At 34.5% G+C, this 23,374-nt stretch overlaps 1 protein-coding gene across 1 annotated transcript in view; it reads left to right on the forward strand.

Annotated features, from left to right (window-relative positions):
* The window catches only part of LOC113515132 (serine/threonine-protein phosphatase alpha-2 isoform), a 73,225-nt gene that overhangs the window by 24,683 nt on the left and 25,168 nt on the right, over window positions 1-23,374 (forward strand). The window contains exon 4 of the mRNA XM_026899284.3: window positions 2,887-2,975. Coding sequence (XP_026755085.1) covers window positions 2,887-2,975 — 89 coding nt within the window. The remainder of the gene's footprint in view (window positions 1-2,886; window positions 2,976-23,374) is intronic.

The following is a 23,374-nucleotide window of genomic DNA, read 5'->3' on the forward strand; positions in this document are numbered from 1 at the left end:
ATACTAAAAACAAGAAAATAAAAATCGGTAAAAAAACTTTTAAGTTAAACGGTTTTATTTTATGTGCACTGAAAACTACAAAATAAATAAATAGTTACTTACCTATCAACCTACGTAGGTGATCTCGGTCATTAATATCTCTGATGGTAGTGGTTGTCATAACATGAACCATGTCAGCGGCCGAAAGGCAGTTCATGAGAGAACACTAACACCAGGGTTTGCTTGGTAGGTAAACTAAGCAGCCCACACTATAACAAGTAGGTATTTTGACCTTCTAGTTCAGAAATATTTTAGTACTAGGCAGAATAGCTTTTAGGCATATTAGACTAAAATAAAAACGTGGGGCCCCTCTGAAATCATACCTATAGCAGAGCATATCTTATACTTTGGTAGATCATGAGCTCGGCGTTCGCTGGTGAAGCCGTAACAGCTGGTTATTATTGATGGTCAAAACCTCCAGTTACGATTATAGTAAGTCGATTCAGCGGACTCTGGACTCCGGAGCTATGAGGTTTCGGATGCGACCGGGATAAACCGCTAGGATGATGATGATAACGATTATAATAAGTCGATGCAATCCACACTTAGTATAGTAGAAAGTAATACAGAAATAGTTAATGGGCCCCACGTTTTTATTTTAGTCTAATATGCCTAAAAGCTATTCTGCCTAGTACTAAAATATTTCTGAACTAGAAGGTCAAAATACCTACTTGTTATAGTGTGGGCTGCTTAGTTTACCTACCAAGCAAACCCTGGTGTTAGTGTTCTCTCATGAACTGCCTTTCGGCCGCTGACATGGTTCATGTTATGACAACCACTACCATCAGAGATATTAATGACCGAGATCACCTACGTAGGTTGATAGGTAAGTAACTATTTATTTATTTTGTAGTTTTCAGTGCACATAAAATAAAACCGTTTAACTTAAAAGTTTTTTTACCGATTTTTATTTATTTATAAAATCATCGCCCGTAGTAATAAAACTGAAAGTTTATATTGCAGTCGTATTTACCTATAGTCTACAATATGTTGGACGAAGTCCAATTTTTTTTTTATACTGGTGGGAGTGGCAGACAACGTGATAGACGGCCCTCCTAACCCGATGCGAAATGATAATCGCAATTTGGACGTTTTTACGCAACATAGAAAATAAAAAAGAAAAGAAAAAAGCAAACAAGCTGACGAAGCTGATAGAAAGTGGTGGTGGTGATAATCGTCGTCTTATACTAATGAAAAGTTTCTACACAGTATCTATGTATTGTAGTTACAATATCTATACATATATTGGCCTAATAACAGATATATTAACAACTAGCGGCCCGTCCCGGCTTTGCACGGGTGGACATTTTTACATTTTAAAAAGTGGCAATTAAGGCTACACACGCGACGGAAGCTTAAAACTGAAGTAACTTCTCCCGTTTTCCCAACATTTCCCTTCATTGATCTGCTTCTATTGATCGTAGCGTGATGAAAAGTATACTATAACCTGCCTAGGAGTATGAAGAAAAATTGTACCAAGTTACGTTAAAATCTGTCGAGTAGTTTTTGTTTCTATAAAGAATATACAGACAGACAGACAAAAATTTTACTGATTGCATTTTTGGCATCAGTACCGATCACTAATCACCCCCTGGTAGTTATTTTGGAAATATTTCATGTACAAAATCGACCTCTCTACAGATTTATTATAAGTATAGATAAATAGATATATAATATAGAAAAGAAGAACCCGCTCATAATGAATAAAGAAATCCGACTGGATATTGTTGATATCGCTGTGAATGATCAATCATCAATGTCCAGAAGAACTCCATATATTGATATCCGATATCTCCTATTTCTACTATGAATAGACGTACACGATGGTGTTCACAGGACATCTCTATACTATAAATAGGGAATATAATGAGCCAGTGAAAAAGTCTCCATAAACACATCACGGGTCATCAATCAAAAAGTCTTTAAAAGTCGGTCCAAAATTATCGAAGATTTCGCGTAATAATAACACGCAAAAAAAGAACATTTTATCAGTTCATATGTTTTTTTATGGGTGATAATGGAATGGTAACCCCGCCTGCGCTATCGGGATACGCTGGCTCAGGAATTAACCAAGATAGTTTCCAGGGGAAACCGCGAGGAGGTCGACCTGGTTGGGTATATTGCTAACAATGGGATTCTCAGTCTCCATTACTAACAATCCCTTTCCTCCCTTTTTTCTGTTATGCATGCTATCCTATATTAGTTTTATAACATTCAATTTTACATTACTTGTGCAATAAATCTATTGTATGGACCTACCTAGTAAATAAACTATTACGAGTGGTTGCTACTATAGTAGATAAAATCATAAATTAGTGAAAGATATCTACAAAAAAAATACAGCGCCAATTCTCTCACATACATATTCTCCCATTATAAGAAACGTGAATCTTGTACAGAAAAGCTTTTACTACGCACTTACTCTAGATGCTTTATCTCGTCACGGCGGACTGACTTCTAAGTCGCTAGCTATAGATTCTATGTTCCACACGAGGGTTCAATGACATACGCTATATTATCGTATCCTACATATAATCTGTTTATAACTACTATACGATATATAATTTAGCTCGATATAATAATTACAATAAAGCTAATATAAAATTAGTTGACTTATGAGAAATATAGGGTTTTACAGATTTCATCGTACGACTTCTCATTCTATGATTTTTCCTAACTTTTTGTACTCATATTCTATATCCTATGCATATGCAGCATATGGTATGCCGTGTAAGAGTAGGGAAAAGAATATCTGTGTTTGTGTGTCTAAAAATTTGTAATTTTCAATATTCCGGTATTGTAACCTTATGCATATACGTCTAAAGTTTAAATTTCCATTGTCCACAGATTCTATGATGAGTGTAAAAGAAGGTATAACATCAAGTTATGGAAAACGTTTACAGACTGCTTCAACTGCTTACCTGTAGCAGCGATAGGTGAGTACCCGCTACTAAAATCAATGATCTATAATCTGCCCCCCTGGCCCCTTAAAAAACATAATATGTGCTCCGAGACATGTCTTTGCGTATAGTTAAAAGCTCCGCTTACGTTGATCCTAGTTTCAGTAATGCGATCCATCTCTAGACACACACTGGGTGGAGATCTTTGTCTACCTGTTGGTATTAGTGGGACCTGGCCGATCTCACTAAGCCTAATCCCCTTCTGATCCACGTTTGTTATATTATATTTAGTTCGTAGACCGACACGAGCTAATGGTAATGCATTATATATAATATGATGCCATAAGGATTTCAGAACTAGGTTTGTACAAACAGGAGCCGTAATTTCGCAAAACGTGGTCTACCAGTACTTCGATGAATATTGAGTTCAACTGTAAGAAAATGTGTAAATAATTCTATTTGAGTACATATTATCCAAATCTTAATTGGATTGAGAATGAAATGAACTGTTTTTCTATTCCGACAATTTGTTTTCTGAAGTCTTCTTCAGGGTGAGTTTGTACTCGCGTCGCAGTATTTCGTTGCAGTTCGCATTTCCCGAACAATGGTCATAAATTGAAGTAAATAAATAATGTATCCGAATTTCAATTTAAAAAATTAATGCAAAGTTTAAAACTAATATTCTCTAATTGTTGTTTTCATTAAAATTTTCCAACCCAAACATTCGACATCTACATGTCCATTTTGCTGGCAATTGCGCACAAAATGAAATGAATGAATGAATATTTTATTTGCGCAAGGGTCAATGCACATATACGGTATACGTGCATTGAACCTTGAATATATATATATTATTACATAAACATGATTAGTACTTGAATTATGTCGAGCCTCTGAATTATATCTAGCGCTGAAACTCTGACTAGTAAAATATTTTCGAATATTTCATTTTTTGAAACGCATTGGCATGGAAGTTTCCCGATTCCGGTAAAAGGATGTCCTAAATTTCGTTACTCGTAATTTGCTTCAACAGCGTTCCTTTTTCCACCTCAGTGGGTTCAGGTATTTCCTTAGTTTTCAGTTTTTCGTTTGTTTCTTTATTCGTACTATATGATACTAGGGTTGCTTTATCATCATCTTTATACATTTATCATCATCATATCAGCCATCTTCTGTCCACTGCTTAACATTGCCTTTCCTCAAAGGGTGGTATTGCTAATAATTGCCACGCTTAGGCGGATTGGCAGCCATAGTTAGGCTTTGGCGATGTTTTAACCAATAACCTCGACTAATAAGTTCCCTTAGTCGCCTACGGGAATGGAAGGTGTGGCCTGTTCTATACCGGGACCAAACAGCAAATTTAATAAATTTTTATGTATATTTATTAATTTATTATTATCTAATATTGTTGCTTTACTAATAATTGCCGATATTCTGATCTTGTAGAAACCTTAATACGTCCTCTTTGATACTGTAACCCATAGGGAATACAGGCAATAAGCTCATTCCACAACCAACCCACTTCTATAGTCACGTGCGCCAATACCGTGGTATTGTGTGTTGATCTCATAGAGCCGGTTGTATCGATATATTTGTGGAAATCCGTTGATTGGATTATCCAATCATTAGAGCGTTAAATGAATGTGCTAATTAACTGTGCAGCCTTCGAATGTAGACACAATACAGGGTGCAATGCAAAATATTTTGCACCTTTTTAAGAGAGTGTTCACCGAGCAGAGCTGTGCAGTAGGTATATATATATATATATATATAATAAAAACATCTTTAAAAGAAAGCCAATGAATTCGATTCTAGCCTAATATATATTCGTATTCACTTCGCTTGCGTGAGTAAGCTGTGAGAATTGCATCTGTTTATAAGTAAATTCAAAAACAAGAATGATCTCGATTCATATGATTTTTTATGTGACTTATGTTTACCAATTCTATATTTGAATTTCACAGTTATTTTTCTAATGTTCGGTTTTCCACTTATGTGGGTTTTACATAAATTTTTTGATGAATCGCTTTTTCTTTGCAGAGGAAAAAGCTTTGAGAAAACAGAACCTACTTATACGAATTTACACAATTCCGCGATCAAAATTCTAACCAAATGTCTTAAAAACAGTATTTTTAAAAGGTTTTCGTGAAGAAAAGTGTGTTCTATTATTCAAAATCTTTTACAACATTATTTATACCAAGTACTCAATCTAATTCTGTGGATTACTTATATCGAAATCGTACGTCAGTCTGTATGTGAAACACGTTAAATATAGCATCTCACGACCTTCACATTGCGATATGCTTGTATCGATCGTTCAAAAGATATTTATATTTATCAAGGATCCGAGATACCGCATATTTCTTATCTACTCGTAGTAGAATTAGGGTGCACTTTTATACTTCGCAATATGTTTACCGCGGCTTCGTCCCGTTCCCACGGGAAATGAAATATTACAGTGGAATACTGCAATGTTAATAATAATGTAGGCAAAAAATAATAGACTTTATTATTTTTTGCCTACATCTTATATACATACATATATATGTGTATGTACTTATATATATGTAAACTCACTTGCACATTTATAATATTACTAAAGATTAGTTACATATATTTCATTTGCATTATTAGTACAAGCTTTTTGGCACTACTTCTTGCATATTTCAAAAGTAGGAAAATTTCTCATTAATTGACTGCTTTTAAATGGCGTATGACATACACTAGTTTTTAAGTTAGACCTTCAGGGACACAAATATGAAACTCACTTCAAATTTGCTACAGTTGTTTTTGCGTGAATCTGAAACAAACTCAAAATTTCTAAACACTATTGTTTAAGATTTCTTTTACTCTTATTATTTTACTGCTCATACCTGTCGTAATTATCTCCCATGCACAGACATTGCCTAGTTACAATTTTATATCATCATCATCATCACCATTTCAGCCATTGTCCGTCCACTGCTGAACATAGCTCTCTCCTGTAGACTGCCATAAGCAACGGTCCTGAGCCATCTACATTCAATAACTCTGCAATACATTCGAGGTCGTCACTCCATTCAGTGGGGAGTCATCCTACACCATGTTTGCCCATACGGGGTCTCCACTCGAACCTTTTTTCCCCCATTATCTGTCGATTTTTCGGGCTACGTGACCAGCTCATTGCTACAGCTTGCTTATCCTTCAGGCTATGTCGGTCACTTTGATCCTTTCATGGATATCCTCGTTTCGGATTCTATCACGCAAAGAGACTACAGCCAATCCCCTCTTCATAGCCCGCTTTTTTTATATAATACTAATATTTTTATTATATTAGTAATATGGTACTTCTATTCGCACAATTACTAATTCATATACAATCGTATAACTGTACAGAGATACATATATTTTTGTGATGCGTTTCCTTATTAATTTAAATGCAACCAGCCAACCTGTGCTTTGTAAGGGAAAATAAACCATACCGGTTACGGTTCATTGGTTTCATTCAACGCGATTCAGCACAATATTCTTTCTACCTGGTCTACCTTAACTTAGAAAAACAAAGGCATTAAACAAGTTTAATATTTATGTCGCATTTATAAGGTACGTTATTGAAAATACCTCCATTCTGGTACTGTGCCAAATACGACGTTTGACTTTATGATACTTTTATAGTATGACTAGTAATACACCTCGGCTTTACACGGGTTTATAAATGATATCGTTTTGTCGTGTAGTCCTGGTAAAGAACGAGCCACTTGTTCTGTTCCCGTGGGTGTTGTAAGAGGCGACTAATGAAACTTGCTGGTCGTGAGATGTGCAGCAGCGTCTCTTTAAACATCGCCAAAGCCAAACTGTGCTTGTCAATCCGCTTGCCAGGCATTGGCAAACCAGAATTTTTAAGAAATTCTATCTGATATGTACAGACATTGTCAAGTTAAATTTTATTCTTAATAATTTAGCTTTCCCATAAGAGGAATTTTGCCAGTAGTTGTCACGTTTAGCAGGTGGGTTGGCAACCACAGTTAGAGGGACGCTGCTGCTCATTCCTCTATCATTATGTTCCTTTAGTCTCTTACGACACACACGCACACAGGAAAGGAAGAGATAGCCTATTCTATGCCGGGACTACACAGCCAATGATGATGAAATGATATTCCAATACTATGCCGCAATATGAAGGAAACGTTTATAATATTGCAATATCAAGACTCGAATATCATGCATAATACAATAGTTTTCTCATACATATACAATGCAATACAAGCTTATGAATCTACCTACATGCAAAATGGCGCAGGTGGAATAGCGCATCGCTTGTAGTCAGGTAGCAAGTCACTGGTAGGCTGAGCGGACTACTGTTTAATTACTGGGAGCCATGTAAAAATGCAAGTATTCAATTGTATCATTAGCGTCTAAAGGGCTGTGGTAATCAGGTGGTCTACCATGAAATGAAATTCCGAATTTTCGGGCTTAATTTCGTGTTTTTTGTTCGTACCAAAATCGACCCAGTAAATGGAGCTTAACATTTCGTTCATCATAAATTCTATTCTAATAGTCCAGAGGAACGATATTTTAACATTTTTAATAATTTTAAACGGCATGTATTATGTAATTTTAACATCAAATTTCTGTTTCGTTCGTCCCCGAAATTTCAGAATATATTTCATGGTAGGCCCTCAGTTCATAGATTACTCTTTACCGTCATTAGAAAATTCAATGCAGATAGATTTTTCATTAACAATCAAGGCTAGATATAGATAATAATAATATTTATCGCTTCAAATACTGATTATGTATTGTAATAAATTATTATTTATTGTATTACGTTTGATTCTGATAAAATAAATGTTACTGAGTTCCTGAAATATTATTCAAATACGGAAATCATATTGTATTAGTTTATTTGTATGAGTAATAAGATTTCGAAGTGTAATTAGGTTAACTCCTATCTCAAATGCTCTTACTAGTTAATACATACGTTTATGGCATCTGTCTCTTACCAAAGAATTACCAATTTAATGATTATTTATTTATTTAAATAACTTTATTGCCCAAATGAAAATATGGTACAAAAGGCGGAATTAATGCTAGTAGCATTCTCTACCAATCAACCTTCTGATTGAATTGAATGAACGATAAATTACAGACGCTTTATTTCATTATTAGAATAGGAAATGATAGCAACAGGTATACTTAATAAGCGTAACATAAAAAATTGTAGGTCCTTCGAACCGGATTGTAACTTAAAACGACAAATAAATTGACCATTTCCTGATATTAGGATAATTCTTATCCCGAGAAAAGGTTAGAATTCATTTTACCATGCATATATATTGTGTCAATATAGGTATTGACACCTATATGGCAAAAAACGCTATTCGAAATACACAATAAACCTAGTAGTTACCGTCACCATAGTAACATAACATACGTATGCAAAAAGCATTGCAGTGCAATTACCATCTGCAGAGAACAATGACCTGTTTTTCGTTCCATACGTATACCAGTACGTTTATAACACGTATTTTTATTTAATTCAAATCGTAATACTAATTTGTTCAGTTTAAACTTTTTAAAATATCAATATTTATGAAATATAAATTTTCATTAATCATGTTAACCTGATTTATGTTATAATTTTATTATATTGTATTTTAAACTTATTACAAATACTCTTTTTTTTCTACAACTTAGAATGGCAAACAAGCTGACGGCCCACCTGATGGAAAATGGTAACCGTCGCCTATAGACATGAGCAGTACCATAGACATAACAAAGTATACTGTTTCGCACATGATACCCCCCATGTATTGCCATTCCTGAGGACTCGGGTGTTATTCCTCTGTACCCTGTAAATTCACGCCATATCCCACCCTTCAAACCGAAACACAGCCATGCAAACACAACTGCTTCACGGTTGAAACACGAATGTGATAGAGGTACCCAAGCAATCGACTTGTACAAAGTCTCCCTCTCCCTCTAATAGTTTTATTCTGTACAAGTCGTATCCCGCGGCTTTTCTCACGTGAGTGTATGTGCTAATTTAGGATATGACCTATCAAATTTCATTAAAATCCATTCAATAGTTTTTGAGTTAAATAGTAATAAACCTTTATACATCTATCCCTCGTTATAAACTTCCTTATTTGTTATTTTAAAAAGATGTCACATTGAAATATTAAAAAAATGCCAATACAAAATAATCATTCATTTATAATCATCTGTAGCAATAATACGTCGTAATCTATACCTTCGTTGTGGGGTCCCGGCATAGAATGGGCCGTTCCGTCCTTTCCCGTGGATGTAGTAAGAGGCGACTAAGCGAACTTAACGGTAAAGTGATGGGCAGCAGCGTCCCTCTTAAAACATCACTGAAAGCCTAACTGCGGTTGTCAACCCGCCTATCAAGCGTGACATCTACTAGCAAAACCCACCTTTTATCGGGGAGGCCTATATTCAGCAGTGGACAGTAACGGCTGATATGATTATAAATCTATACTTATATGTCTTTCGAAACATCATAAATTCGTTTAAATTAACTCTAAATCGATGAAATATGTTCTCTAACTTCCTACATACCTGTGTTTGCTTTCTTCCTACACATGTTTATGATCTTTCACACATCTCACCCACGTATAAAGAACAAACTACGGATCAAAACTCTTTAAAAATATTATCAACTCAAATAATCTACCTTTAACATCTTCCTCGAAATAAACGGACTATGTATACATACACTTTTTTCTTATTGTGTTTTCTAAAAAAATATTCTAAATTTGAATATTGACAGACGGACGAATGTCCTATCATTAAGGCATATTATTTTGATACGAAACTCTAAAATGGCCATGAACATGTCACAGCCAATTTTTTGGATCGAAGCTAAAATAAAGTGGCAATTTCCATTCGAATAAGATATTTTCGGCCATCAGTATTCGTGAAAAATATTTTTCTCAACGACCTTTCGAATCTTCAAAGCTTATTCAATAACCTGATATGAATATTTAATTTATTGCCTCTCCTATTGCGAATCGATATAGACTTGTGGCCACTTGGCTGCCTACGATGCCAGCGCCTCTAGTCAAGTACGAATAGCAATCGAATAAGTGGATTACCATTTTCCAATTTGCGTATTTTCATCATCATCATATCAGCCTTTTACTATCCACTGCTAAATATAAGCCCTTAGGGGGTTTTGTCAGTAATAGAAATGCTTGGCAGACGAATTGCAACCGCAGCTAGGCTTTAGAAATCTTTTAAGAAGTACCCCGCTACCCATCCCTTGCCCTCCCTTAGACGTCTCTTACGACACCCACGGGAAATAAAGGGGTGGCCTATTCTATGCCGGGACTATACATGCTTGGGTACCTCTGTCCCATTCGTGTTTCAACCATGCAGCAGCTGTGTTTGCATGGCTGTGTTTCGGTTTGAAGGGTGGGATATGGCGTGAATTTACAGGGTACAGAGGAATAACACCTGAGTCCTCAGGAATGGCAAGGCATGGGGGGTATCTTGGGCGAAACAGTATACTCTGTTATGTCCATGGTACTGCTCATGTCTATAGGCGACGGTTACCACTTTCCATCAGGTGGGCCGTCAGCTTGTTTGCCATTCTAAGTCGTATAAAAAAAAAGACCATACAGCCAGTTTTATAACTTTAAAATTATTCAAATGGCTGCCTTCATTCTCTCCCAGTCATCGTATGGTAAATAGAACATTTAATTTTGCAGTATTGTTTTTGTTTATAAATTGGAACATTTTCAATAAACTGATGGATCTCTAAAATCGTACACTTGTATTACAGTTATGCCTTCTGTCGCCCCGATAGGTGAGGTAGGTTGAAAATAATCCTTATTTCCATTCTGCACCTGCTCAGCTCGTTTTAAACTGGTTATTCTAGGCATAATGTTTATGCCATTGTTATAAGTGTATTTACGTCCACGAACAGTTTGGAATACAATACACAGAAATACCAAAACAGAGTACGTAAGGAAACATTTTTTATGTGATGCATTATAGCTAATCGTAATTTTCGAAAGTCGTGTTTGTAAAGATGGAAAGCTCAAGGTTACTGAATGAATCTGTGTATTAAAAATATTGGAGCTCCGGGCTATTTTTAGACGAATCGTCCACAGAGCTGAAAATATCCAAGCCTTTTTCATTCGTTAATGGACAAAACCACTAAGTGGCATTGTATTATCACATAAAAAGCTACATATACATATTCTTGTAATGGATACACACAATGTTAAAAATTTAATAATGTAGGGTTAGTACTCGTGGGCATAATATATTTTGATGAAGATGGAAAAATAACTGCATGCACTTATTATAATGCATGAGTTTACGCTGACGGTATACTAGTGAAATACAATGTATGAAGTTAGTTACTAACAATTCATTCCCCCCCCCCCCCCCACCATATAAGATCCATATGTCTTATATCTATAGACGATGATTTCCATCAGAGGGAACTCTTCCGTCCTCCTGATTTAAAGGCTTAAAACTTAGGCATTGTAATACATTATAAACCCACGTGTGCCATTGCTTTGGCCTAAAAATCTTTGATCTTTGTCAAAAATCTTATATCCAATCTAGTCGCAATATCTACCAGTGTCGTTGGTCTCTATTAGCTGCATACAAACGCATTCTATAGGCCTGACAAAAGAACAGATTCGACTCACGCATTTCGCTTTCGATTTTCTTTCAATGCGAACCGGAAGACTCGTGGTACGAATACTTAATCTTGCTGCAGGGGTAAATCTATTTTCTGCTGTGATATAGCGTCATTGTTTATTAAACGGGATGAAATTTACATCATCAAGTTTGCATTCTTTCAAAAGAATATCTTGTTACTGAATCTGAACATTTTCACCAAAGAAATGTGTATCGAAATACAACAAACAAGAATTTTAATTTCCTCACAGACAGCAACAATATCAAACTAATATGGATTCCTTAAAATTTTGCAGTATTAAATCGCAGCTCAAGTTTGTACCAACAAATAAATATGAGTGCACGCCAAGAACAAAATAAATTAATAAGAATAAAAGTATGGATTCTCTAAATTTATTATTATTTTTCTATGCAAGTTTCTTTAGCAATAATTTCACTGGTTAGAATAAAAAAGTTGTTCCAATATTTAATGGCGCTACTAGGTAATGAAATTTGTTTAAATCAAATCATTGCTTCGCCGATGACACGCAATGATTACTAAGCTAAATTGACTAGCAATTTCCAACTACATCTTTCATCGTTTCATCCTTGACGTCATATAAAAGGTTCAAGCTTGGAGATTGTGCTTTGCATATACCATGAGCGTTTTCGAAATTTGTTGTACCGATAGTGTCGAATGACCTGCTGGTCTACCATGAAATGGAATTCTGAATTTTCGGACTCAATTTAGTGTCCTCCCTTTACACCGAAGTCGGTCCAGTAAATGGGCCTTTATATTTTGTTCGTCATAAATTCTACCATAGAAGTCCAAAGGAACGGTATTTTAAACATTTTTAATCTTTTTAATCAGTATTATATAATTTTAACATCAAACTTGTGTTTCGTTCGGACCCGAAATTTCGGAAAATATTTCATTATAGGGTAGCTTCCCTTGCCTTACCTTCAGTGCCTACGTTACATTACGTTCGAGAGATAAAAAACAGTCCTTAGGAATATAAAGTAAGAAACCATTGAAATAGAATAGTTCTCAATGGCGTATCAAAAAACACACCACATTTTAAGGTAGCCGTTCAAGAACATAAGTGTGAAAACTACTGGCAAAACTAACCTTATGGGGAAGACAATAGGAACGATATATTCAGCAGTGTACAGTTAACGGCTGATATGATAATAATCTCCAATATACAGTCATCGTCTACATACAATTTTATTATATTAATAAGATTCGTTAGTTGTCAACAAATCATAAAATTTTATGTACACGTAGTATTAGGGATGGATAAGGACATAGGCTACTTTTATCCCGATTAATAAGTATATCTCGATCGGACAAAGTCGCGAATAAAGACTAGTGTAATTTATAATTTAAAAACTTCACTCCAATCTTTTATAAATATTCTAGACGCTTAAATCGAAAAACACATATTTTTTTTTTAAATTCAGCACATTCTAAGACCTCTTCAAGAGGTAGGTCCCTTTGAACACGGCTCGTTTTAAGAGCTTGTGAAATATTAAATTGGATTGTCTCACCCGATGGCAATGGAGTTTAACGACCCCCCGAACCTTTGTCCGTCCGAGTTTTGTTGCTCTTCGTTGTATGAATAATTTAAAGCCAAATAAACAAAAACGAAACATAAATATTTCCCAAATTGCAAATAATTTTATTTTCTCGTCCGTAGTCGTGATTCACAAATAAAAAAATAGTAGTAAATCACACCATAATACTTGCTCCAAAATCTACAGAAGATAATTTCAAATTTTGCGAAAAATCGAATCTAGCTGTTCTAAGGCAAAATGGTCCACAAGAAAGCGATTACAATTAAACAAGATGTATATACAATACATTACCGTATGAGGAAGTAAACAGAAATGTTCTTGAATTAAGCTATTTCACTTTTCAATGCATAATCCCTTCCGACAGATAACACTAGCGCGTTCAAAGAAATTAAATGTTCCGCACGTGTTAACCTTGATTCGCAATAAATATAATAACCATTTTATATTTACATTAATAACATTAAATATATATTTTTTTTTTTTATAAATCGTAATTACAATGAAGAAATATAAACAAGTCTGTATAATTATATACTTGAGCTAGATCTGGTCAATAACAAAGGTATGATTCTATTATCCTATATATCTGTTATTTTTTAAACATACTTTTGTTATAACAAAAAGATAATTATATCGTTTTGCTTAGTTCAAATCATGATAACAAAACTACTATCTATAACAGTAAAAGACAAAGTTTAAGCCATATAAGAGAACCTCATAGAGTACTCGTACAAAGTCGGAGTTTGCTACGCGCGCATGACACCCTGGTATTGACCTTACCTTTACGACACTTTAACGCCCCTCTGTTAACTTGGTAAAGTGTTTTCAATTTTTTTTCTCTTGTACTCGTGTATTATGTTGCCATAACCTCTATAACAGCGTATAAATATGTGATCCCAGGGTTGAAGGAAATTATTTTAGGTTGTATGTATTCCTACTCTGTAATCACACTAACGACTATTAGAAACGGTTCTTAGACAATATTCTCCTAAATTTTATAGTTTCCTAAAATTAATGTATTATATCGATTATTATAAATTTATAATAATTTTGGTTTAAAACTAATAGAAATTAAATTCAGTTTTGGATGTGACATCAAATTAAAATATTAATTTTTAAAATACGTTTAGAGAAATGACGTCTCAGGATCGCCGGCTTCTTTGAGAGTGTCCATTACTGGATTCGTTAGTTTTAAGACACGGATCTGTTCTATTTGAGGCTGATATTCTAAAATATGTACGTTTTAAAACCCCATTTGTTATTTTGAAACTTGAACGTTTCGAGTGTAAATGGTTTATTATTATATATGGAATAGAAAGTAGAAATAATCTTTATTCAAATCGATTTGATTACGAACTTTTTTAAATCGTTATTGTTTTATTATTATACTATTGGGTTCGAGATGTTGTTATCTGCTAAATATCTATTTAATGCAGTTACTGATACAACCAGTCGAGTCATATACGCTTGTTTACCACCTTTGTATTATAAAATAAAACTGCAATTGTTAATAACGACTAAACTATATTAAGCACTTAGACATGCAATAATACAAGCACACAAAGCAATGCTATTTAAAAATTCATTGTCACTCGATTACAAATATTAGGGCTTCCCTCCGATAACTTGGCGATAAATGCCGTTATATCATTCATAAATGACACTTTTCTACGTGTCCACACGGAGCCAATCATGCGTCGCTGCTATATCGTCTCGTGAACTAGAAAGTTATTTACATTATTTATCAATTTACTAATCGCTTACGTCAGGTTTTTCGTGATCGTTAATTCTATACTTTGTGCTTGTACTAGTCATAACTTTAGATTTGAGAACAATATTCTTGCTGTTTCTTTAATCTTTTCACTATTTATATAGAAGCGGTGTTACATTTGCCACCAGTAGACTTCAAATTGCTGTCCCTACTAAGAACTGTCCTATTTAAGAGCTGCCCTCTTGTCGGTGGAGCTCTTGCCACTCACTACGATTTTCTGCGAGTCTCTTCACCTCTTGATACGACACGACACCAACTTTTTCCTTGATCTGTCTAGTGTAATTATGCCTTGGTCTCTTTCCCTCCTTCCTTCTATCTTAGCTTCTATTACAATGTTCATAAGTTCGTCGTGTCGTATCAAGTGTCCCAACATTTTTTCCCTTCTGACCTCAATAGTTCTTATAATTTCTGTTTTCTTTAACCCTATCTAATGCTATCCCTACGGACCTCCATTATTCGATATCCTAGTTCACAATCGTATTATTTACAATTTTTTGTCAATGAAATTGTGACGTTATGAACATAAAAAGAATTGCGGTCCGAAATTTGTCGCCCTTAAAATCTTCCGCACGTGCCACTGTAAATGCTGCATACTACATGCATCATAGCAACTGGTTAGGTCGTTAGGACAAACATACAAACTTCATGTTTATAAGTAAAGACTTACCCAAGTAGGGTATATTTATAAAAACCTTAAACCTCTCATAAATCCATTTTAGCTATTGAAGTGTCTTGTCCTTCTTTTGCATTAATTTCTCAATTTGAAACACAGTAACAGTACACTATACGAGTTGAAATATGTTTGTACATTTTGGTTTTTATGATTAAGGGGGCAAGGTCTGTTAAATAACATAATTTAATTTTTTTTATTAAGACTACTTTGTTAGGTCGTCATGCTAATAATGGCCTCTTAACTGACAATTATTTTTGCATCAGCGCAACCTGTTAAATCAACACCAACAACAAAACGTTAAACCTGTTCAAACGGTACCCGATTGTAGAAAATATCAACTTTCTACTTACTACATTTACGCGAGCTGTGTGACAGGCATTAGTGGAAGTGGGCATTACTTATCTAAGTGATTATAGTATGCCTACTGTATACTGGGAGTGTTGCTAACATTCAAGGGCATTTCAAAACGTCAGGTTTCAATTAGTATATTAATAGTTGTCATAAAGGTTTAAGCTATTCATGTTTTCGCATGGTCAACTTTAATTAAGCTTATAGCCCATTTAATGGATAGTCGATGTAACCGTCGCCCATATAATTCTCCATTACCTTTAATACATTATCAAGTTCACATCCATGCAATTCTGGAAACCATTGCGGTTTACTTTTAGTGGATTTGCCACAATGACCTGAATTCATCTTTACAACTTTTAATGGCAACGTAAGAAAACTACGCACTTGCCATTCCTAAGGACTAAATACAATTTTCCCTGTGGGCCCGCCATAGAATGGGCCACCTATTCCTTTCCCATGGGTGTCGTAAGAGTCGATTAAGAGAACTAAATGTTCGAAGGTGAACAGTAGAGTTCCTCTTAAACCATCACTAGTCTAACTGCTTTTGTCAACCTACCTGCTAAGCATGGCAAAATCCTCCTTATGAGGGATGCTTATGTTCAGCAATGAACAATTAGCAATATATATGAATGAAGTATAATTTCACTCCCAATATTCCATTAAAAAAGGATTAACTTGAAAAGATTGCTCTCAGCAATAAAACCGCCTTACTGTACTTATACAATTGTATCGTTTTGTTTGTAAATTGCCTTGCTTATTTCCTATATTGTATAATGCAAATAAAGTATACTCATTCATCCATACTCATGAAAACACAGTCGTGCAAGTACAGCTAATTTGCGACACAAATATGAGTGGAATAGAGGTACTCACGCTGATTCTATTTTTAAGTCGATAAAATAAACTGAACTAATAAGTCAAGTGCATCGTATTGCGTGTTAAACGTTCGCATCAGAGCTCAATAGACGCTAATGTGTTGTATAACATTACAGCAATTCATACCAATTAGCGATTTGCCCGTTCTCTATTATGAGGTTCAAGGTTCCTGAAGGTTGCACGTTACTATTTATGAAATCCACGTGTAACTCATGTCACATTGATACAAGTAAATTTTTATTTTTAATGGGTGAAAATGGAATGGTAACCCCGCCCGCGCTATTGGTATACACCGACGAGGCTCCAGTGGAAGATGATAAGTGAGAATGAATGCAGGTCAGTTGGCCCACTATGATGTATTCAACAAGATTTAATCATGATGATTCCCAGGGAGAGAGGGTATATTGCTAGCAATGGGAATATTTTTTTTTTATGGATGATAATGGAATAGTTACCCCGCCTGCGCTATCGATATACTCGTACGCTGGCGGGGCACCAGTGATAGATGACAGGTGAGCATGAAAGCAGGTCAGTTAGCCCATCGTGACGAATTTCACAAGAATTAACCACGATAGTTTCCAGGGGGAACCACGTGGAGGTCGACCTCATAGGGTATATTGTTAGTAATGGAGCTGTTAGATCCCATTATTAATAGTCCCTTCCACCCAATAGGACTATTAGACCTAATTACTAATAATCCCTTTCCCCCCTGATACAAGTAGATCTATCTATTAAAAGTATCTTAATTCATATAATGGCTTCTAAACTAGGTAGACTCGCCTACTACCACGTTCTATTCTAATAGGCTTGGCAAAATGTAGCCATGTGTTTAGGATATATTTTTAATATGCAACTTAGAATGACAAATGAACTGACGGCCCACCTGATGGAAAGTGGTAACCGTCAGAATTATTTTCTAGAATCTGTCTCTTTAAAATGGCCCATAATATGTACCACTCAGACATATCTTTGTTGTAGCTTCGCCCGCATCCTGGAGTGAGCACCCGCCGCGGTTTTCACAGTTGCGTTCCTAAAGATCTAACTTAAAATGTGGTGTGTTCTCAAATAGTAGTCTATTTCATTGTTTTCTTCGTAGCGTGCACTTTAGAAATATCTGAAGTGCACGCTACGAAGTAACTGGCATAAAGCTGGTCTATGAATATAATGCAATAAAAATTTTGCGCACGTATATCATGCCATAAAGCCGAGGAGTAGTATTAGAGGAGACTATTTTATTCAAATACATAGTTCGATAGAGCAGCTGTGAACGGCATTAAATGAATTGCTTTCTTTTCGGCAGCGGCCTGTCGTATATTCAGACGAAATAAGAATTTCTATTAACGATATAGGTCGCTACTCGTTTCCTGTCCATCATGTCGACAATATTGCTTTGTAAAAAAAAAACAACTTCAATCGTAAAATAATACTTATAATGCATGAGATATTAGGTAGATACTTTAGATTGAAAATTATAGACGTTTTTTGAAAAGAGCCGAGTAAATAAATAATTGTCTGATGCATACTATACTAGATGCATACCATATATATATAGATTATGGGTTTGAAATATATATATTTAAAACCTATAATCGTTTGCCTATAAAGTTTGCAACAAGCACTTTTTACTCCGCAAACAAAGACTGTAATCACTCGTAAATATTGTATTATACCAATTTCGTATTGTTCACAATTGACAACGTTATCGCTTAATATAGTCGGAAAAAAACTAGAGACGAATCTCAGACATATTTCATTACACAATCAACCTATTCATAATAGAGTAAGTAGTCTAGGTCTCCCCCGATAACTAGATCCATCCATTTTTATTTATAAGGAAATAGTTGCTCTAATATAAACTTTAATATTATATAAAGTGATGTTCTGTGTTATGACAGTTGACAGAACGATCGACTCAGCAACATTAAAACACCTGCTATAAAGTAAGTCATTTGGAGATGAGCCAAATGGTGTTGACGTATAAATTATATATTTTACATCGCATATTAGTTCTCATCTTTTACCAATTATATACATACATTGGGTCTATAGAGTATTTAAGTTGGTATTGTCTCGACTAGTTACAACTGGGTTATTAAACAATGACTATGATCAATTTATGGAAATAATTTTATATTTTACAGCTTTTGCTATTATTTTGACTACATTTTTTCATTCTCATTTTTAGCATTCTATGGCACGTAATTAAAAATATAATGTAACACATTTATGGCAAAAAACTACTTAGTAAATACATTTTAGTTCATCTTTTTTTTATACAACTTAGAATGGCAAACAAGCTGACGGCCCACCTGATGGAAAGTGGTAACCGTCGCCTATAGACATGAGCACTACCATGGACATAACATTATCTTTCCAATAATCGTCTTATTTTTGTGAACTGATTGTGATACTGTACAATGATTCGGCCTAAAATGAAATCATTAGATGGACCATAACATCGCCTATAATGCACAGGATACTTTATCCTAATTCTTGGAAACGATTATGTAAATATTAATTTATTGAAATATACACCAAACCAATTTTAATAATATGCAATAGCTACTTTTAATAATGGTTTTTATTTTGAAGTCACGTTTATGTATATACTATTATGTAACTATGTACATTCAACGTAGCACGAATAATATAGCGTCTTCATTTTTTGACTCAATGACTTTATAACCATTTTCAGCTACAAAGAAAGTAGCTGCTACCTAATATTACCTCCTTCTATATATTTGCAATATCTTTCTACAAGTTTTTATTATATTTTTATATAAATAACGCTCAACACTATGCACCGACTACTCGTACGTTATCAAATTCGCTTCATTGGTTTGGAGCCAATATCCGTAAATGTACTTAAATGGACGTACCAAGCTCGATATATACTATAAAATTAAGATTTTTTTTACTTTTTATGGGTGAAAATGGTATGGTAACCCCGCCTGCGCTAACGGTATACGCTTGCGGAGCACCAGTGAAGGATGATAGATGAGAATGAAAACAGGCCAGTTAACCCATCATGATGAATTCATCAGGAATTAACCATGATAGTTTCCAGGGGAACCGCGAGGAGGTCGACCTGTTTGGGTATATTGCTAGCAATGGGATTCTCAATCTCCATTACTAACAATCCTTTTCCCCCCATTTTTTTTTATTAGTGACAATGGGTAAATCCACCTGCGCTATTTGTATACGATGGAAGGCCACCAGTGACAGAGGAGGAGATGATGATGATAGGTTAGAATAAAAGCAGGTTAGTTGGCATATCGTGACAAATTTAACAATAATTAACCATTAATTGGTTTCTAGGAAAAACCGCATGGAGATTGATCTGATAGGCTAGCATTTGGGGCTCTTAGACGTCCATTATTAACAATCCCTTTTCCTCCAATTAGATTATTTAGGTAATATTGGATAAAATTTACTAAATAATGTCCAACGACAAATCGGCTTTGTAACTTATTGTGAAATGTTTCGGTTTTACAAGAAACCCTTAACAGTTCAATGAGCAAACATAAAACGTTAAAGGTTACGTAATTACGAGTATGCCTTTATGCAATTTTGTTGACCAAACCCAACGTAAACCTCATTGTCCTGTGTTTCAAATTCGAAACGACAAACGATTACTTAGTCATGTTAGTCTCTTACCATGTTTAGTATGTAGGTGTACACTGCGACACGTTATGTGTGGATGACGAAGTAAAAATACGATGTGTCACCATTATTTTACCTTTAAACTGTCGTAAGAGGCAACTAACCATACGTCAGTTCTAGTCAATTAAAACTCAAAATCTCTACTGATATAATAAAGCGAGAGAGATGGTTTGTTTGAACGAGCTAATCTCTACCAGTCAGTTTAGAAAAAAATGTTTTTGTATTTGATAGCTAGCTAGCTCTTGAGAAAAATTATATTAGACTATTCCACATAATGATACAATCACGAAAGAAACCGGTAGTTATAGTTAGTGAAACATATAGGCCTATACCAGGACTCTAAACCAGCGTGGTAATCATCGTTTCAGTAGACAGTACTGCTAAACAAGCCTTTCCCAAAAGGTAAGTTTTGTCAGTTTTCATTAATTTTGTAAATATGTATTGTTCGCTCTAATTTAAAAGATAGGATAATTTTTATTCGATAAAAGATGTACGGTGAACGTAAGCTGGCTAAGTGAATTAAATTGAGTAATAAAGTACTTTATATTGACATTTTTACATTATAATAAATAAAGTAAAACGTTTTTTGATCAAGCCATTCTCATATCATTCATAGCTCCAAATTTTTATCCAATTATGTATTTTAATAGATTTTTTTATACGTAACGCTTCATCTTCTATATGGGTATGATTGAGCTTTTTAGGCGCCCTTAACATTCTTGTTATCGCTTAATTAGCGATACGCCGTGTTCAAGAGCCTGACCTTCCATCGTTCGCTGCACGCTACTGTTACATTTTTGATGTAATGAACTCATTTTAAGGTCTTGATTAACAAATATTTCGTCATCTTTCTCATGATGTATTATGTTTAGAAGTGTCCACGATTAGTTGATAAACTGCACTGTAAATCTTTTATACATTAATAGTGAATTTAATTATTTATTTTCCGTGTGATCCCGGCATAGAATAGGCCACCCCTTCCTTTCCCGTGGGTGTCGTAAGAGACGACTAAACGAACTTAATGGTAGAGGAATGGGCAGCAACGTCCCTTTTAAAAAATCTCAATCTAACTGCGATTGCCTACCCGTTTGCTAAACCGTGACAACTACTGCCAAAACCCTCCTTATGGGGAAGCCTATGTTCAACTGTGGACAGTTTAACGGCTGATACAACAATAGGATAAAAAGAAAATTTAGCGTTATTAACATAAGGTTTATTTTTAACAAACATTGAACCAGGTTACACTAGTTTCAGTCGCACCAAAATGTTAGAATCTGGAATTGGATTTTGTGATTTATTTACAATGTTATTTCTTATAATAAATTACGAAAAATTTAATCATGAGCTTTGTAATGAATGGTTTTTATAAAGGCAGCCTTGAGGGCTACTGGCGGTCGGAATTATAATCTCTTGAAATGTTCCAAAACGTTTTTGTTCTTTTTAATATATATTTCAAAAGCTCTTCTAATTGGCATACTTTCTCTTGGTATTTGGTTTATTTTTCATTACGAAACAATATCAGTATTAATATCCGTTAAATTACTTTTTTTTTTTTGAATAAGTATTGTTTTTATTGTATTTACGAAAAGATGATTTCTTTGATCGGGATACAAAGTAAGCTAAGTACTTAATTTCAAATACTCACATTTCATGTTGGTATCTTATATACTCACTTTCATAAGTCATTTAGGTGCCAAAACATAACAAAAAAACAAATTTTATATTTATATAAATAACACGCCAATTAAACAAATATGTAATTATTTTTTAATTATTATTTTTAAAACTTATTTTCATTTTTTATTTGATGTCTATATATATATATATATATATATATATATATATATATATATATATATATATATATAAATCACTGAGTGACGCAGTGCGCCAAATGCCCCCTAAAGAAGACTTTCGGATGAAATTAAAACAATTGTTGGAAACTACTAAAACACAATGAGTTCATTAATTTTTCGTACATGTGTATATTTTTTGATTCCATAATTTTAAATTAAATATTAGCTAGTACTCAGCAGAAACAATTGTTTAGGCTGAAATCGCCATTTTGTAATCAGTGTATTGTACGCTCCCAAACATGGTAGTAACTGCGTAAGTGACCCATACATTTAACGATAATCCCGGTCTGGTCCTGGTGTTTACCGTTACATTCACGTAATGGTTGAGTTGATTCGGGTATGGATACTACTACGAGCTACTGAACACGTATGAAATTTTACTTTGTATTCTTTTATTTTTATAACCTTCTGTATATATTTATTATATAATATATTTTTCTCTTTAAAAACTATTTTAATCGTAAATATACATAAACACGCATGCACGCACGCACGCACGCACGCAAACACCAGTAAACGACGCCTCAGTGTTTTTGCTCCGAATTAAGCATATATTAGATAAACTGCAGATATAATCACACAATTAATATGAGACCAACACGGGAGTAAACCTTATCGTTTTCTAAAACAATTGTTAAAATCGATTCAGTTTTAACGGCGTAATCGAGAAAATATAAATTCTCCAAAAAGTTCAAAAATAAATACTTTTAGGTGTCGCGTGAAGATCATATTTTCTAACAGCATAGAAAGTCTAGCATAAATGTATTATTAGCCAGAATTAGTAAACTAGAAATTTAAATGGAAGTTTGAAATTCTAAACACGTACGAGTTATTCGGAACAACAGTACGTCACCGCAAACGGAACGCTATGAAGTAGGTCACCTGTTGCCAGACAAACGTCTCAGGGGGTTTGTGTATCCGCCAGGGAACGAGGGTTGTTACGCCCACGGTTCTAGTAACTAGGCTGCCGTGTTTAAAATTAGACCAGGTGTTCGAAAATACGGAATTTTCAACTTTTTGGTAGCCCTGT

Source organism: Galleria mellonella, unplaced genomic scaffold, assembly GCF_026898425.1.
Source record: "Galleria mellonella isolate WM207_F2 unplaced genomic scaffold, CSIRO_AGI_GalMel_v1 utg312, whole genome shotgun sequence".
In the NCBI taxonomy this organism is placed as follows: domain Eukaryota; kingdom Metazoa; phylum Arthropoda; class Insecta; order Lepidoptera; family Pyralidae; genus Galleria; species Galleria mellonella.